Here is an 18,849-nt window from a genome sequence, read left to right as displayed (position 1 = left end):
GACAGTGTGGGAGGAAGCTAGCAAGTATATAATGGGGTCTGCCTGACTAGGTCAGTGCCTCTGGATAATTTGTACTTTATTCCGAGCTTCAGAAGTTATGGTGGGGGCTGTTTGCTTTCCAGCAATGAAGTGCTGCTCGGAATTCCAATCGGATCAGCTCCCGTCAAACCCTCCAATTCCTGGATTTGTTGCTGGGCAACGGGAGATCTGCGTTCGGCTTCTCTCTGGGATCGCAGCTCGGCAGATTAGGGAATCGATTGAAAGGAAGTGGAATGGATAAAAATAGAGAAGCAATTCAACTCAAGGAAAATTAAATTTGTCATGATTTATTTTTCATATAACGCTTTAATAAATACTGAAATATTGACACGAGCCCAGATTTCTCCGCTGGTGGAAGGCGCAGGTTGGCTGCCTGTGAACAAACTTGGACGTTTACTTTGAGAAATGCTGGCTGTTGTTTGAGGAGATATTGATCAGAAACTGTTGTGCGATGAACATAACTGCTAGAGCAGGGAATATGAACAACTGTAGACTCGTCACTGAAGGAGAGGGTTCGTTACACCAAATGCAGACTCCAGGCTCACGTGTACAGTGAGTCATATAGTCACACAGCACGGTAACAACTTCCCCATGCCCACCAACATGCCCCCAGCTACACTAGTCCCATCTGCACACGTTTGGCCCCTGTCCAAGCCTGCACAAACCGAATGGTGAAAGGCCTGGATAGAGTGGATGTGGAGAGGATGTTTCCACTAGTGGGAGAGTCTAGGACCAGAGGTCACAGACTCAGAATTAAAGGATGTTCCTTTCGGAAGGAGATGAAGAGGAATTTCTTTATTCTGAGGCTGGTGAATCTGTGGAATTTGCCACAGACGCCTGTGGAGGCCAAGTCAGTGGATATATTTAAGGCAGAGATTGACAGATTATTGATCAGTGCAGGTGTCATGGGTTATGGGGAGAAGGCAGAAGAATGGGGTTAGGAGGGAGAGATAGATTAGAATGGCAGAGTAGATTGATGGGCCGAATGGCCTGATTCTGCTCCGATAATCTATGAATATGCATTTGGAGTGTGGGAGGAAACCGGAGCACCCGGAGAAAACCCACGCGGGGAGAGAGACTGTGAGTGTACGCTTGATCCGTGTCACATGATGACCAGCCGGACAGGGGCGCATGTTGAGTCTGGCTCTGGGATTGGGCCAGTTGGCACGCCATGGGTGGTGGACTCCATTGGTGGACAAGTGGCTGCTGGACAGTTGACCCTCTGAATGAATGAATGAATGAATGAATGAATGAATGCATGAACTGAATGAATGCATGATGAATGAATGAATGAATGATGAGTGAATGAATGAGTGAATAATGAGTGAATGAATGAGTGAATCATGAATGTGTGAATGATTGAGTGAATAAATGTATGAATGAATGAGTGAATGGTGAGTGAATGAATGAGTGAATAATGAGTGAATGAATGTATGAATGAATGAGTGAATGCATGTATGAGTGAATGAATGAGTGAATGTATGATGAATGAGTGAATGATCAGTGAATGATGAGTGAATAAATGTATGAATGATGAGTGAATGAGTGAGTGAATGAATGAGTGAATGATTGTATGTATGAATGAGTGAATGAATGAGTGCACGAATGAATGAGTGAGTGAATGAGTGAATGATGAGTGAATGTGAAAGAATGAGTGAGTGAATGAATGAGCGAGTAAATGAATGAACCAGTGATCACGTTATTGTCACAAGTGACAAGTCCCAGTGAAATGCTGTACTCTGCGTATCCAGGGTATACAAACAGTCACTACATAAAGGGCACCAGCAAAGTAACAAATTATTCCATTTTAACACAATCCATTTTTAATACATTCCATTTGTGGTCATCCCCATGTTGGGTCCCCCTTAGATCTTGGCTGTCCCCCCCCCATGCCTGGCCCCCCTTTGTTCTCGTTGGCACGTACAACCTCCGGCATCCACGTGGCCCGTCCTCAACCACCGGACCACGTGGCCTCAGCCTTGTTTGTGTCGTCCTGTCTCCATTTGGCAAGGGTGGGATACACCATTGTTCATGGACACACGCACGGAGCTGGCTGGCCTCTGTTGTGCCGGTGGGATTGGGCCAGTTGGTGGTGGGGTCCAGTGAGTGGACAAGGTTGCTGCTGGACAGTTGATGTCCTGTCTCCACTTGGTGAAGGCAAACACCATCCAACTCCAGCACACTGCCGTGCCATGCTAGTGCCCCAGACACAGACATGTACTGAGGCCAGTGCCAGTGCCCCAGACACAGACATGTATTGAGGCCAGTGCCAGTGCCCCAGACACAGACATGTATTGAGGCCAGTGCCAGTGCCCCAGACACAGACATGTATTGAGGCTGTGCCAGTGCCCCAGACACAGACATGTATTGAGGTCAGTGCCAGTGCCCCAGACACAGACATGTACTGAAGCTGTGCCAGTGCCCCAGACACAGACATGTACTGAGGCCGTGCTAGTGCCCCAGACACAGATATGTACTGAAGCCAGTGCCAGTGCCCCAGACACATACATGTACTGAGGCCGTGCTAGTGCCCCAGACACAGACATGTACTGAGGCTGAGGCCATTGCCCCAGACACAGACATGTATTGAGGCCAGTGCCCCAGACACAGACATGTATTGAGGCTGTGCCATTGCCCCAGACACAGACATTGAAGTCAGATGCAAAACCACTTTTGTGTTTTGTTGGTTGGTCGCTGTGGCAACTCAGACATGGAGATATTCCCGGGTTTACGAACAACTTTCTTCAAAGCTGGATGCCTGTTGTGTTTATCTGTGGTCATGCTAAACATTTCAAAATATGTTCACTTCAGCAACAATGGGAATTGTGGCGGCTGGGATTAGGCTTGAGTCAAGTTTGTTATTGAAGCTGTTTGTTCTTGTTGTGGTCAGACCAATGCAACGGAAACAACAATGTGTGCAAATATAGAATCTTTCCCACCACAAGGCCCAGATGATGATTATCTGTGGTTTATCAAACGATTCAGGCATTGTACACTCCCTAGAGCCCTCGATTACACTCCCAGTGACACACGCATGTCCTAACCAGGTGCTGACTATTCATTGTGCGGTAGATTTATTGGGTCGAATGGTTGAGTTGTTGACTTCAAAATGTTGGACATTCCTGATCTCCCTCACAATTTTGTTTTGTGAATCTGTGGAATTCTCTGCCGCAGAAGGCGGTGGAGGCCAATTCACTGGATGTGTTCAAGAGAGTTAGATTTAGCTCTTAGGTCTAATGGAATCAGGGGATATGAGGAAAAAGCAGGAATGGGGTACTGATTTTAGATGATCAAAGGGCTGAATGGAATACTCCTGCATCTATGTTTCTTTTATTTCTTAGAACTTAGTTGGAGTTTTGGTCGGTTAATTTAAGAAAGATTACTTACCCAGGAGAGGACAGTATTCATGGTCTCCATATGTTCCATTCTGTTCCTTCCTCTCTCCAACTAACATACCTGACGGGGATAATGGAGACCTGGCTGGGACGGGCCGCTCCTTCACTCCAACGTGGATGTGTTATTAACCTTTAGATAAAGACACCAAGTGCGAGAGTAACTCAGCGGGTCAGGCAGCATCTGTGGAGAACATGGATAGGTGACGTTTCACAGAGTGCTGGAGTAACTCAGCGGGTCAGGCAGCATCTACGGAGCTAAGGAAATAGGCAACGTTTCAGGCCGAAACCCGAAAGGGTTTCGGCCTGAAACGTTGCCTATTTCCATAGGGATTTCGGCTCCGAAACGTTGCCTATTTCCTTCGCTCCATAGATGCTCTTGCACCATAACTCAGCGGGTCAGGCAGCATCTGTGGAGAACATGGATAGGTGACGTTTCACAGAGTGCTGGAGTAACTCAGCGGGCCAGGCAGCATCTGTGGACAACATGGATAGGTGACGTTTCACAGAGTGCTGGAGTAACTCAGCGGGTCAGGCAGCATCTGTGGACAACATGGATTAGGGATGAGACCCTTGTTCAGACTGCAGCAGGGATGTTGAGGAGGATATGGAATGCAGAGATTAACTGGGACATGTGAACGGTGAATGCCAGAGCAACAGTGAAGCAGACTGATGGCAAAGCCGCGATGTTTTGTGTGGATTCTGCCGGCAAATATATTTTCCACATCTGGAAGAGATTTGGTTGGAGCCGGAGGGAGATATTGGATTCTTTCTCATTTGCCAAAACCGAAGGAGAGACAAAAATAACAAAGGGCGGTGTAACGCTACTAATGAGGTTTGACTGCGGTTAAATGAAAACAGAAGGGAACGATGGTGCAGGTCGAGAAATGACGGCATAAACCCCCCCCCGGAGTGACACGTCCATGACATTTCAACCCCGTCTTAAGTCTGCAAACCCTGATTTAATATTCACAATATAGATCATAGCGACAAGTCTTGCATGACTCACTTTACATTCGACTTTAAACCACTCATTTGTTTCTTCACTTCTCCTACTAATACTACTTTATTATTTTAGCAACCCAGTATCTCAGTGTTTACGTGTTTCATTCTGCGCGCTGTGGTCCCAGCCCGCCTTCAGTCACGTGGAGAAGGGACATGAGGTGGAGAGAGCAGGGAGGGGGTGGGTCGGAGTGGTTTAGTTTTGTTTGGAGACACAGCGCAGAAACAGGCCCTTTGCACCAGCCAGCGATCCCCGCACATTAACACAAGCCTACACACACTAGGGACAATTTGCATTTATTCCAAGTAAACAAACCCAAACCAATTAACCCACAAACCTGTAGAATAGAATAGAATAATGCCTTTTATCGTCATTCAAACTTGGTTTGAACAAAATCGCATTTTCTACAGTTTTTACATTACAAAAACCCCCCACACTTAACACAGTTTACATAAACATTGATCACAGTGAGTCTCCAACACCTCCTCACTGTGTCTTATCTCTTCCCTTTGTTCGTCTTTGGAGTGTGGGAGGAAACCGCAGATCTTGGTGAAAACCCACGGGGTCACAGACTCCGTACAGACAGCACCCGTAGTCAGGATGGAACCCGGGTCTCTGGCACTGCAAGCAATGTCAGGCAGCAACTCTACTGCTGCACCACCGTTCTTTCCAAGAATGCTTCCTGAGTGGAGAGGCTGGGATTGTCTGCTTTGGAGAGGAAAGCTGGGCACAGTACAGCACAGGAACAGGCCCTTCGGCCCACAATGTCCATGCTGAACATGATGCCGCTAATCTAATCCCCTCTGCCTGCACGTGATCTGTATCCCTTCATTCCCCGCATGTTGTTCAGTTTAGTTGAGTTTATTGTCACGTGTAGCGAGGTACAGTGAAAAGCTTCTGTTGCGTGCTAACCAGTCAGCGGAAAGACAACACATGATTACAATCGAGCCGTTTACAGTGTACAGATACAGGATAAAGGAATAATGTTTAATGCAAGGTAAAGTCCTGTAAAGTCTGATCAAAGATAGTCATCGACATAGTAGTTGTGGACCTCTCTCTGGTTGTGGTAGGAAGGTTCAATTGCCTGATAAGAGCTGGGAAGAAACTGTCCGTGTGTCTGGAGCTGTGATCTGTCCACATGCCTACGTGAAAGCCTCTTCAGCTCCACTATTGTAGCTACCACCACATTCACATCCTACACACAAGAGGCAATTTACAGAAGCCAATTACCCTACAAACCTGCATGACTTTGGGCGCTCCGGTTTCCTCCCACACTCCAAAGACGAGCAGGTTTGCAGGTTGATTGGCCGGTGAAATTGTAAATTGTCCCTAATGTGTGGGATAGTGCTAGTGTGAGGGTATCGCTGGTTGGCATGGATTCGGTGGGCATCATTAAAGTCTGAAGTCTCTGCTTCTGTGTGAAGGCACCATAGGTTCGAGCTAACACCTGGAACACAAAACCTTCAGATGCTGACAATTTACTCTGAAGATAGACACAGAGTGCTGGAGTAACTCAGCGGGTCAGGCAGCACCTGTGGAGAACATGGATAGGTGATGTTTCACAGAGTGCTGGAGTAACTCAGCGGGTGCAGCAGCAGCATCTATGGAGCTAAGGAAATAGGCAACGTTTCGGGCCGAAACCCTTCCGGGTTTCGCCCCGAAACGTTGCCTATTTCCAGAAGGGTTTTGGCTTGAAACGTTGTCTATTTCCTTAGCTCCATAGATGCTGCTGCACCATAACTCAGCGGGTCAGGCAGCATCTGTGGAGAACATGGATAGGTGACGTTTCACAGAGTGCTGGAGTAACTCAGCGGGTCAGGCAGCATCTGTGAGGAGAAGGAACGGGTGATGTTTGGGGACGAGACCCTTCTTCAGTCTGTGAAAAATGATTTCAGGAAAGAATATGTCTTTTGTAAATGGAAATCCGATGCAAATATCTTACAAATGTACAATGTGTAGATCTGCCCTCTTATCCGAACCTGGCCACGTCTTCAGAGAGAGAGAGAGAGTGGTGTCTGTTTGTACATCATTAGTTATAGATTCACTGTCCCCACAGCAATCACTAGAACGGCTGAAGAATTTGTCTTTGGCTTGATAAACATTGACAAAGCTAATCTTGCCTTTTAGACAAGAATAAACTACTCATCAGAGTCGGAAGGATTGTGATTTTTAACTAGAATTGTCTTCTGCTAATACTCCTTACGGTGGGGTTGTTTAAAATGATTAGCAACCAGTTAATTGGGGAATGGCCATGATTCTTTAGCAGGTATTTGAAGAGTGGGTGTTGCAGTCCAGTTCCTGGTGATATTTCAAACATTCTCATGTAATTCTCGACCTGTTCCTCTGGCCGTCTGTGCCATGGTTCATCAGTGGAAGTGTCAGCCAATATCTGCAGCACTCTGTCATATCGCCACCACACCTTATCTGCATGTTTGAATCTCTTAAGGAAGGAAGGAGCACAGAAATGGAATGATGTTTCCACAGATTAACATCTTAATGGAGTTCCAGTCGGCAGCTTCCCCAGTCGATGTTATTAACGGGAGGTGACAGGTTCATTACCCATGACCTCTGCACACGTTTAGTACGTGTTCAGGTCAAAGGCGTCACTCACAGCCGTTACCACTCAGCGCACCGCCTCATCACGTTACTCTCACTGCTCAAGCCATGCTTTACTTTAGTCTAGTCTAGTTTAGAGATACAGCATGGAAACAGGCCCTTCAGCCCACAGAGTCCGTGCTGACCAGCGATCCCCACACACTAGTGTACTTAGGAGATACAGCATGGAAACAGGCCCTTCAGCCCACAGAGTCCGTGCCGACCAGCGATCCCCGCACACTAACTTACGCATGCTAGGGACAATTTTACATTTTATACCAAAGCCAAGTAACCTACAAACCTGTACGTCCGTGGAGTGTGGGAGGAAACCGGAGCACCCAGAGAAAACCCACGCAGGTCACTAGGAGAACGTGCAAACTCCGTACAGACAGCACCCGTAGTCAAGATGGAACCCGAGTCTCTGGTGCTGTGAGGCAGCAGCTCTACCCGCTGCACCACCGTGCCGCCCCTGAATTAAGGGTGTTTGGAGGTGTCCATCATCAATGGGCGGTGGAAGCAGCGTTTGAGTATGTTGGCGGCACATAGTTGCTGAATGAAGGTGTGGAGTTTTACACAGAACAGATGGAAGTGTAAGGTCAAGGCCACATCGCATCCTGGAGTCATGTGATGAAACAACACAGTCTGGCAGCCCGTCCCTGCCCCCTCTCTGGCAGAGTAATGTGCAGTCCTAAATATAAGCTGCAAAGACTCAGCAGGTCAGGCAGCGTCAGTAGTGGGGGGGGGGGACACTCCAGGTAACGTTCGTAGCATTTTACATTGCTATCTAGCATCTCCCACACCCGCCACTACTGGTCTGTGTCTGTGACTCAGCTGGTCAGGCAGCGTCAGTAGTGGGGGGGGGGTAACGTTCGTAGCATTTTACATTGCTATCTAGCATCTCCCACACCCGCCACTACTGGTCTGTGTCTGTGACTCAGCAGGTCAGGCAGCATCAGTAGTGGGGGGGGTGGGGTGGGGGGGACACTCCAGGTAACGCTCGTAGCATTTTACATTGCTATCTAGCATCTCCCACACCCGCCACTACTGGTCTGTGTCCTGATTCTTGTCTCTATGTCCTCAGGACCGAGTCTGTGGCTGAGAAAATGTTGACCAACTGGTTTGCTTTCCTTCTGCACAAGTTCCTCAAGGTAAGTTGTTGAAGATGGTGTCCACCACGTCTCTGTGTAGCTTCAGCATCAAGGCAGTGCTTGCTAGATTATAGGTTTGAAACTCGACAGCATCGCTAATTGCCTTTCCCCTGGAGGTGTTGTGTGATTGTTGCGGGCACCACACTGTGCAAAATCAACCTCTTTCCATGCCAACGTTTTCCTGCAATGGTCCCGCTGACATGTCTTTGCTTAAAAAAAACATGTTTACATCCAATAATAATCCTGAAAGTAGTAATTCACAAACCTCTGAAATCAAACGTGCGTTTATATAGAACCAGCACATTATCCCAGCTGGCAGCTGGAGAACATGGATAGGTGATGTTTCACAAAGTGCTGGAGTAACTCAGCGGGTCAGGCAGCTTCTGTGGAGAGGAGAAATGGGTGACGTTTCGGGTGGGGATTGTTCAGGTCAGTAAAGGTTACAGGTGCTGTATCGGGGTGAACATCTGGTACCTCTGTGTTACAGGAGTGTGCAGGTGAACCGCTCTTCATGCTATACTGTGCCATCAAGCAGCAGATGGAGAAAGGGCCCATCGACTCCATCACAGGTGAAGCTCGCTACTCACTGAGTGAAGACAAGTTAATCCGACAGCAGACGGAATACAAGACGCTGGTGAGTTCTGTGGCGGGGGGGGGGGGGGGGGTGAGAGGGGGCGTGAGCGATCTCGGACACTGCCTGGACCATGATCCCATGGACCTTTCATTATCCAGGGCATGAAACGCTAACACAGAGAAAACCCTTCCCATGCAAAGAGTCCAGTGAAGTATGTAGCCTGATCCTCCATTAGTAAGCGTACAGGAATAGTCTCAATTAAAATGGGTGTCAGAGGTTACGGGGAGAAGGCAGGAGATTGGAGTTAGGAGGGAGAGATAAATCAGCCATGATTGAATGGCGGAGTAGACTTGATGAGCCGAATGGCCTAATTCTTCCCCTATCACTTATGATCTGATGAACATTGGTCTAGAAGCTTTTCACTGTACGCTGGTACAGTACAGGGTCAGGTCAAGACCCCACATGTACAACAAAATGGTGACTATGTACACCGTGTACCTGAGATGCTCATCTAAGACACATCCAAGTGTTTATGTATTGTGATACTTGCACTGAACTGTACGCAACGATGCATTTCACTGTACCTCGTTACACGTGACAAAGTACCATACCAGACCCACGACAATAAGCTAAACGCGCCTGCATGCGCCACGTTTTGGCGCCATTATCAAAGTCCATCCTATCTTTGTCTTTAGTTGGCACGGTGGCGCAGCGGGTAGAGCTGCTGCCTCACAGGGCCAGAGACCCAGGATCGATCCCGATTACGGGAGCTGTCTGTATGGAGTGTGCACGTTCTCCCCGTGACCTGCGTGGGTTTTTTCCGGGTGCTCTAGTTTCCTCCCACACTCCAACGACGTGTGAGTTTGTAGGTTAATTGGCTTTGTGTAAATGTAAATTGTCCCTAGTGTGTGTAGGATAGTGTTAATGTGCGGGGATCGCTGGCCGGCACGGACACAGTGGGCCGAAGGGCCTGTTTCCGCGCTGTATCTCTAAACTAAACTAAACTAAACTGAAGTGAAATGAACTAAACGGAACTAAACCAAACATTTGTTTACAGATCCTGAACTGTGTGAATCCAGAGAATGAGAACAGTCCTGAGATTCCCGTGAAGGTTCTCAACTGCGACACCATCACCCAGGTTAAGGAGAAGATCCTGGACTCCAGTTACAAGAACGTGCCTTACTCACAGCGACCGCGGGCCGTGGACATGGACCTAGGTACGGCATGCTCACTCCCCTCAATGCATCAGTCACGGGGAGGACCAGGTTAACGCACGATGAGCGTTTGTCGGCACTGGGCCTGTACTCGCTGGAGTATAGAAGAATGAGGGGGGGGGGGCCTCATTGAAACACACAGAATAATGAAAGGCCTGGATAGAGTGGATGTGGAGAGGATGTTTCCACTGGTGGGAGAGTCTAGGACTAGAGGTCACAGCCTCAGAATTAAAGGACGTTCCTTTAGAATGGAGATGAGGAGGAATTTCTTTAGGGGGTGGTGAATCTGTGGAATTCTTTGCCACAGACGACTGTGGAGGCCAAGTCAGTGGATATTTTAATTTTAGATTCTTGATTAGTACGGGCGTCAGGGGTTACGGGGAGAAGGCAGGAGCATGGGGTTAGGAGGGAGAGATAGATCAGCCATGATTGAATAGTGGGGTGGACTTGATGGGCCGAATGGCCTAATTCTGCTCCTATCACATATAAGCGTTACCCTTGGAAGAAAGCTGATCACCAGCACCAGCGGTGACCTTGTCTGGTCTAAAACAGCCGCCAGGATCTCAAATCCACACGCTACAGATCAGAACTAAGGTCAGAAACACTCAGCAGGTTAGGCAGCATCTGTGGAGAGAAGAGGCCGTGTTATGGTCCACCAGAGTGGCATTGAGATCCCCATCACCCGTCTCCATGCTGTCTCTCTCTCTCTCTGACTCCATTGTCCCACAAGATTCCATCTACAGTTTGTTCACGTTAATCTCTGATGTGGGGACACACTATTAATAAATAGAATCCCTTTCCCGTTCCCGCTGTTTCTCCAGCTGTTCTTTAACAACCTTTGCCGCTCTGCTAAATCTATATGAAGTTTATTAATGATGGTGAAGAGTTACAGCTGGTGTGTGTGTGTGTCTGTGCATAGTGTAAAGTTCACCAGAGTCACACGGCACGGAAACAGGCCCTTCGGCCCAACTTGCCTTCGCCGATCATGATACCCCATCTATACTATGGAACGTGGGGAGAGTTGTGGAATGCGGGGAGAGTTGTGGAACGCGGGTAGAGTTGTGGAACGTGGGGAGAGTTGTGGAGCGCGGGGAGAGTTGTGGAGCAAGGGGAGAGTTGTGGAACGTGGGGAGAGTTGTGGAGCGCGGGGAGAGTTGTGGAACGTGGGGAGAGTTGTGGAGCGCGGGGAGAGTTGTGGAGCGCGGGGAGAGTTGTGGAACGTGGGGAGAGTTGTGGAGTGCGGGGAGAGTTGTGGAGCGTGGGGAGAGTTGTGGAGTGTGGGGAGAGTTGTGGAGCGCGGGGAGAGTTATGGAGCAAGGGGAGAGTTGTGGAGCAAGGGGAGAGTTGTGGAACGTGGGGAGAGTTGTGGAGCGTGGGGGAGAGTTGTGGAGTGCGGGGAGAGTTGTGGAGCACGGGGAGAGGTGTGGAGCACGGGGAGAGTTGTGGAACGTGGGGAGAGTTGTGGAGTACGGGGAGAGTTGTGGAGCAAGGGGAGAGTTGTGGAGCAAGGGGAGAGCGTGGGGAGAGTTGTGGAGCGCGGGGAGAGTTGTGGAACGTGGGGAGAGGTGTGGAACGTGGGAGAGTTGTGGAGTACGAACGGGGGGAGAGTTGTGGAGCGCGGGGAGAGTTGTGGAGTGTGGGGAGAGTTGTGGAACGAACGGGGAGAGTTGTGGAGTGTGGGGAGAGTTGTGGAGGGTGGGGAGAGTTGTGGAGTGTGGGGAGAGTTGTGGAGTGTGGGGAGAGTTGTGGAGTGTGGGGAGAGTTGTGGAACGTGGGGAGTGGTGTGGAGCGGGGGGAGAGTTGTGGAGCGCGGGGAGAGTTGTGGAACGTGGGGAGAGTTGTGGAGGGTGGGGAGAGTTGTGGAACGTGGGGAGAGGTGAGAGTGTGCGGGGAGAGGTGCGGAGCATGGGGAGAGTTGTGGAACGTGGGGAGAGTTGTGGAACGTGGGGAGAGTTGTGGAACGTGGGGAGAGTTGTGGAGTGTGGGGAGAGTTGTGGAACGCGGGGAGAGTTGTGGAGCGCGGGGAGAGTTGTGGAGTGTGGGGAGAGTTGTGGAACGCGGGGAGAGTTGTGGAACGCGGGGAGAGTTGTGGAACGCGGGGAGAGTTGTGGAGCGCGGGGAGAGTTGTGGAGTGTGGGGAGAGTTGTGGAGCGTGGGGAGAGTTGTGGAGTGTGGGGAGAGTTGTGGAGCGTGGGGAGAGTTGTGGAACGTGGGGAGAGTTGTGGAACGTGGGGAGAGTGGTGGAGAGTGGGGAGAGTTGTGGAGCGTGGGGAGAGTTGTGGAACGGGGGGAGAGGTCCACAACGCGGGGGGTGGACGCCGCTAATGGGAGTCTCGTCTCCCCACAGAGTGGCGTCAGGGGAGAATGGCTCGGGTGGTTCTCCAGGACGAGGACATCACCACCAAGATCGAGAGCGACTGGAAACGTCTCAACACGTTGGTGCACTACCAGGTAATGGGACCCCTCACTCTGTCCACACTCACCCCTCCGGACACACCGTACACTCACTCACTAACTGCCCCGTCCCTCACTGTCCCTCTATCCCCACACTGACCCCTACAGCCCCCCTGTCCCCTCACTGTCCACACCCACCCCTCGGTCCATTCACCCGCCCCTTGACCCCAGCAGCATCCTCGTCAAGCTGAACGGCTTCTGTCCTACAGCAGGGTGAGCAGAACATGAAAAGTGACGCTGTGCTGGAGTAACTCAGTGGGTCCGGCAGCATCTGTGGAGAACATGGATAGGTGACGTTTCACAGAGTGCTGGAGTAACTCAGAGGGTCAGGCAGCATCTGTGGAGAACATGGATAGGTGACGTTTCACAGAGTGCTGGAGTAACTCAGCGGGTCAGGCAGCATCTGTGGAGAACATGGATAGGTGACGTTTCACAGAGTGCTGGAGTAACTCAGCGGGTCAGGCAGCATCTGTGGGGAACATGGATAGGTGACGTTTCACAGAGTGCTGGAGTAACTCAGTGGGTCAGGCAGCATCTGTGGAGAACATGGATAGGTGACGTTTCACAGAGTGCTGGAGTAACTCAGCGGGTCAGGTAGCATCTGTGGGGAACATGGATAGGTGACGTTTCACAGAGTGCTGGAGTAACTCAGCGGGTCAGGCAGCATCTGTGGAGAACATGGATAGGTGACGTTTCACAGAGTGCTGGAGTAACTCAGTGGGTCAGGCAGCATCTGTGGACAGCATGGATAGGTGACGTTTCACAGAGTGCTGGACTAACTCAGTGGGTCAGGCAGCATCTATGGAGAACGTGGATAGGTGACGTTTCACAGAGTGCTGGAGTAACTCAGCGGGTCAGGCAGCATCTGTGGAGAACGTGGATAGGTGACGTTTCTGCAAACTGATTGGTATTTGAACAAGTAATTCAAGTCGTTCAGCTGTGTCTGTGGACCAGTGGTTTTTCTCCTGTCAGTGAGGAGCCCACTCATAGAAACATAGAAAGTAGGTGCGAGAGCAGACCACCAGGTCCATCGAGCCCGCACCGCCATTCGCTCATGGCTGAACACTAAACAGACACACTTACCCACAAACAGTAGACACAAGACACAGAACACAAGACACTACCCTCCCCTTTATACCGCTATCACCCCTCTCCACCCCAAGAACCTCGTGATCTCCTGGAGGAGGCAAAAATACTCGTCATGTAAATGACAGTAGTCAGTGTGATGTGGTGTGGCCAGTGTCCCACACACACGGGCTTTGTGTCTGACCTCCCAACCTCTGTCTCTGCTGCCGACAGTCCACCTGCCTCCATCAGTTTTGTTAGTTTAGTTTGCTGTCACGTGTAGCGAGGTACAGTGAAACGGCTTTTGTTGCCACCTCACCGCGCCAGAGACCTGGGTTCCATCCTGACTACGGGTGCTGTCTGTACCGAGTTTATACGTTCTCCCCGTGACCTGCGTGGGTTTTCTCCGAGTATTAGTGTGCGGGGATCGCAGGTCGACCTGTTTTCGTGCTGTATCTCCAAACCAAATTAAACAAAACTAAAAATAATCGAGCCGTCCACAGTGAACAGATACAGGATAAAGGGAATAACGTTTAGTACAAGATAAAGTCTAGTAAAGTCGATGAAAGATAATCTGAAGGTCTCCAATGAACTAGATGGGAGGTCAGGACCACCTCTAGTTGGTGATAGTTGCCTGATAACAGCTGGGAAGAAAGGGAGGGATGTGGAGGGATGTGTCTCTGCTGCCGTTACACATTGCTGTTTACTCGTCCCACTGTTAACCAAAGATACTCGATCTTTGCTGTTAACTGTGCAAACATTCTGATCTGAGGCTGAGAGAAACGTCTGAGAAGGGACTGGGTCAAAGTCTGTGCAGAGTAGAAATCTCCAGCGATTTACTGGAATAATCTGCTTCATGTTGGTTAAGAAGGAACTGCAGATGCCGGAAAATCGATGGTAGACAAAAATGCTGGAGAAACTCAGCGGGAGAGGCAGCATCTAGTTTCTCCAGCATGTTTGTCTACCTGCTTCATGTTGGTGGTCTCCAAGGTCCCTGGTCATCCATGATAGTGCGAGGGTCTCCAATGAGGTGGATGAGAGATAGACACAGAATGCTGGAGTAACTCAGCAGGACAGGCAGCATCTCTGGAGAGAGGCAGTGGGTGACGTTTTGGGAGGAGACCCTTCTTCAGACGGGTAGATGGAAGGTGAGGACCGGTTCCTTAGATGTGATGCGGGGCAGAACGAGGCAGCAATGAAAGGGTTAATGCCAAACGAGTTGTCAGTCAGTCAGTCAGTCATTATCTGCCACCTTTCAGGACACATAATGTGGAGCAGATTCGAAGCAAATTAGCAAAGTGCTGACAGGTTGTGGGAGAAAATGAAAGGGCTTGTGGTTGACAGCATGGGTCCAATCATCACCGTGAATAACATAGATTAGCATTTTCTATTTCCTACGAGAGCAGCGTTAATAAAGAAATAATAAACGGTTCAGCCTTCATTGTACACAATCCTCATTACCATAGTCAATCACAATATCACACACATTTATTATGTCACACTTAATACTTAATTCCACTAAAATAAAATTGGCAAAGAAAATATTTTTTCAGTCGGGTGACAGATGTATATATGTATAAAATGTGTAATAGTCAGCGGTAGATTTAATGTGTGATTGCAGGGACTGAGACTAGGTTGAGACGTTCATCCTCAAGACGGGACGAGATTGCCGTTCGTTGCAACCTGTCCTGGGAATTAAACAATTAAACATGCCAAGGAATTATTTGAAACAATGTTCTCTGAAATCTGGTTTTGAGTTACCCAGTAGGTGGACACAAAGTGCTGGAGTAACTCAGCGGGTCAGGCAGCATCTGTGGGGAACGTGGATAGGTGACGTTTCACAGAGTGCTGGAGTAACTCAGCGGGTCAGGCAGCATCTGTGGGGAACATGGATAGGTGACGTTTCACAGAGTGCTGGAGTAACTCAGCGGGTCAGGCAGCATCTGTGGAGAACGTGGATAGGTGACGTTTCACAGAGTGCTGGAGTAACTCAGTGGGTCAGGCAGCATCTGTGGAGAACATGGATAGGTGACGTTTCACAGAGTGCTGGAGTAACTCAGCGGGTCAGGCAGCATCTGTGGAGAACATGGATAGGTAACGTTTTACAGAGTGCTGGAGTAACTCAGCGGGTCAGGCAGCATCTGTGGATGTTTTGGGTCGAGACCCTTCTTCAGACTCCCCATCACCTTACTTTCACTCTGATGAAGGGTCTTGACCCAAAACATCCACCGATGCTGCCTGACCCGCTGAGTTACTCCAGCACTCTGTGAAACGTCACCTATCCATGTTCTCCACAGATGCTGCCTGACCCGCTGAGTTACTCCAGCACTCTGTGAAACGTCACCTATCCACGTTCTCCACAGATGCTGCCTGACCCGCTGAGTTACTCCAGCACCATTTTGGGATAAACTAGCGTCTGTTTCTACATCCAAGTGTATTTGGGTGGAAGGGAGAGGAGATGTCTGCTTGACGCCCAGTGCAGTTCTGTTGTGAGCGAGAGTGGTCAGTCTGAAGTCTGTGTGTCCGTCTCTCTGCCCCTCTGCAGGTATCTGACCGATCGATCGTAGCCCTGGTTCCCAAACAGACCTCATCCTACAACGTTCCGACCACCAATGCTGTGTGCCGGGCATCCATCAGTCGTTACGGTAAGCGATGACCTCTCCACCTTCAGGGACAGGGTCACTGACCAAGAGGGTCTCTGACCAGGGGGGGTCTGTGACCAGGGGGGGGTCAGTGACCAGGTGGGTCGACCCAGTCCACCCATTCTTTCATCATATGACAGTCCCGCCATCCCGGGAAATAACCTGGTGAACTTACGCTACACTCCCTCAATAGCAAGAACGTGCTGTGGACAATAACTAGCTGCATATGCAATAATATATAGAACATGATCCGTGCTACAGTAGCACGTTTACTGACAGTGGAACGATACAGAGAAGATTCACACGGTCCCAGCGCGAGGATGATGAATAAATCTGCGAAGGATTCCGTATATTTTTGAGCGGCACGGTGGTGCAGCGGGTAGAGCTGCTGTGTCACAGCGCCAGAGACCAACCCGGGTTCAATCCTGAGTGCGTTCTCCCTGTGACCTGCGTGGGTTTTCTCCGGGTGCTCCGGCTTCCTCCCACACTCCAAAGACAAGTTAATTGGCTTTGGTATAAATGTAAATCGTCCCCGGTGTGGGTAGGATAGTGTACATCAGCGGGGGATCGCTGGATCGCTGGACGCGGTGGGCAGCTTCATGGGTCCATGACCGATCTCACGTGGCCTGACATGACCGTGGCGTGTCCTTGACCATGTGGCCTGATATATCCGTGACCTTGACCTAGTGTGATTGTGGCATGACCCGAGCACGTCCATTACTGCATGGCTTGGCGTTACTGTGGCGTGACCTTGTGCGTCCATGTCCGTGTGGCTTGGCGTGTCCGTGTCCGCACGGCTTGACGTGACGGTGGCGTGACCATGCCTGTCTCTGACCCCCAGACTCCACGCTGCGTTACACGGGCAGCCCCGCAGTGCGGTCACGTGCGCCCATGTCCGTGTCCTGAGAGAGGAGGGGTGCAGTTTTGGCACTGGTGAAGAACCACGACATGGAGACCACTGTGGCGAGCGCGGCAGCACCATGGTGCCTGTCTCTGACCCCAGACTCCACCGCTGCGTTACACGGGCAGCCCCGACAGCCTGCGGTCACGTGCGAGCCCATGATCACGTGGGGACCTTGAGAGCGGGGTCAGGGTGGGTCTAAAGTTTGGCACGTGTTGTGTGTGAAGAACCACGAACAGGGTGGGAGAGCGGTCAAGTTGAAGTGCTGTGAGTTGCGGCAGTCAAGATGGGTCTAGCGGTCAGTCTACCTCACACGCCTGCTCGGGTCGGGGCGGTTCAGCGGTCAGTGGTTGGGTTCAGTGTGGGGGTGTTGCGGGGGGGGGGGGGGGGGTCTAGCGGTCAGTGGTTGACCCCGTGTCTGTGGTGGGGGTGTAGCGGGGGGGGGGGGGTCAGGGTGGGTCTAGCGGTCAGTGGTTGACCCCGTGTCTGTGTGTCGGGGTGTTGCGGGGGGGTCAGGGTGGGTCTAGCGGTCAGTGGTTGACCCCGTGTCTGTGTGTGGGGGGTGTTGCGGGGGGGGGGGGGGGGGTCAGGGTGGGTCTAGCGGTCAGTGGTTGGTCTGTGTGTCGGGGTGGGGGGGGTCAGCGGTCAGTGGTTGACCCCGTGTCTGTGTGTAGCGGGGGGTCAGTAGTTGACCCCGTGTCTGTGTGTCGGGGTGTTCGGGGGGGGGGGGGGTCGGGGCGGGTTCAGCGGACAGTGGTTGACCCCGTGTCTGTGTGTCGGGGTGTTGCGGGGGGGGGGTCGGGGGGGGGTCAGGGCCAGTCTAGCGGTCAGTGGTTGACCCCCCTTGTCTCCCCCTCCAGGGTACACTACAGAAGTTTGTAGACGACCTGTTTGAGACGTTGTTCAGCACGGTTCACCGCGGATCAGCGCTGCCTCTCGCCATCAAGTACATGTTCGACTTCCTGGACGAACAGGCCGACCGGCACGTCATACATGACACAGACGTGCGGCACACGTGGAAGAGCAACTGGTGAGTGGAGCACGCCAGTGACACGCTCCCATCACACGTACATACGTGTTGCACACACATCCATGTCCCACCCACACACGTACACGGTGGGGGGGAGAACAAGGATGGTGTCCCCCCGTTAGCCGGCTTCATGGCTGAGTGCTTTATACACACTGCACGTTTCACTGGTGAAGCTGTGAGAATGTTGGAGAGTCGCTGTTAATGAGCATTGAGATCAGAGCGATATGGAGAATTGTGGCCTGACATCGATGTGAGCTCCGTACAGGCAGCATCTGTGGAGAACATGGATAGGTGACGTTTCACAGAGTGCTGGAGTAACTCAGCGGGTCAGGCAGCATCTGTGGAGAACATGGATAGGTGACGTTTCACAGAGTGCTGGAGTAACTCAGCGGGTGCAGCAGCATCTGTGGGGAACACAGATCGGTTTTGAGTCGAACCTTCTTCAGACTGAAAGTGGGGATGGTGGGGGGGGGGATAAATTGGAGGCAAGAAAAGGCCAGAACAAAGCAGGGCCGGCAACAGGTGACCAAGGAAGGGTGGAGCCCACAATGGGCCAGTTGTTGGCTGGGGAAGTTGTGATAACAAGCGGGATACGAGGATGCGAACACTGGAACTGGCCAGGGAGGGGGAGAGAGGGGAGCGGAGGGTGAGAGAGGGGAGCGGAAGGTGACAGAGGGGAGCGGAATGTGAGAGAGGGGAGCGGAGGGTGAGAGAGGGGAGGGGAGGAGGAGAGAGAGAGAGTGGATGAGAGTGGGATTTACTTGAAATCAGCTAAATGATACCACATCCTTT

The 18,849-nt window shown here is 51.0% G+C and overlaps 1 protein-coding gene, 1 long non-coding RNA gene and 1 other non-coding gene across 3 annotated transcripts in view; 2 read left to right on the top strand and 1 right to left on the bottom strand.

Moving 5' to 3' along the window:
* LOC129708979 (plexin-A2-like) overlaps window positions 1-18,849 on the top strand; it is a 196,982-nt gene that overhangs the window by 168,243 nt on the left and 9,890 nt on the right. The window contains 9 exon segments of the mRNA XM_055655091.1: window positions 8,111-8,177; window positions 8,665-8,811; window positions 9,809-9,968; window positions 12,313-12,416; window positions 16,030-16,129; window positions 16,968-17,023; window positions 17,130-17,142; window positions 17,208-17,351; window positions 17,880-18,057. Coding sequence (XP_055511066.1) covers window positions 8,111-8,177; window positions 8,665-8,811; window positions 9,809-9,968; window positions 12,313-12,416; window positions 16,030-16,129; window positions 16,968-17,023; window positions 17,130-17,142; window positions 17,208-17,351; window positions 17,880-18,057 — 969 coding nt within the window.
* The window catches only part of LOC129708980 (uncharacterized), an 82,202-nt gene continuing 64,677 nt past the window's right edge, over window positions 1,325-18,849 (bottom strand). Inside the window, exon 3 of the long non-coding RNA XR_008725437.1 lies at window positions 1,325-3,564. This is a non-coding gene — a long non-coding RNA (uncharacterized LOC129708980). The remainder of the gene's footprint in view (window positions 3,565-18,849) is intronic.
* On the top strand, window positions 16,379-16,481 carry LOC129709038 (U6 spliceosomal RNA). The gene has a single exon (XR_008725452.1). It is a non-coding gene; the product is annotated as a U6 spliceosomal RNA (small nuclear RNA).

Source organism: Leucoraja erinacea, chromosome 24 (genome assembly GCF_028641065.1).
Source record: "Leucoraja erinacea ecotype New England chromosome 24, Leri_hhj_1, whole genome shotgun sequence".
Taxonomy (NCBI): domain Eukaryota; kingdom Metazoa; phylum Chordata; class Chondrichthyes; order Rajiformes; family Rajidae; genus Leucoraja; species Leucoraja erinaceus.
This window is presented reverse-complemented; position numbering and strand designations above follow the sequence as displayed.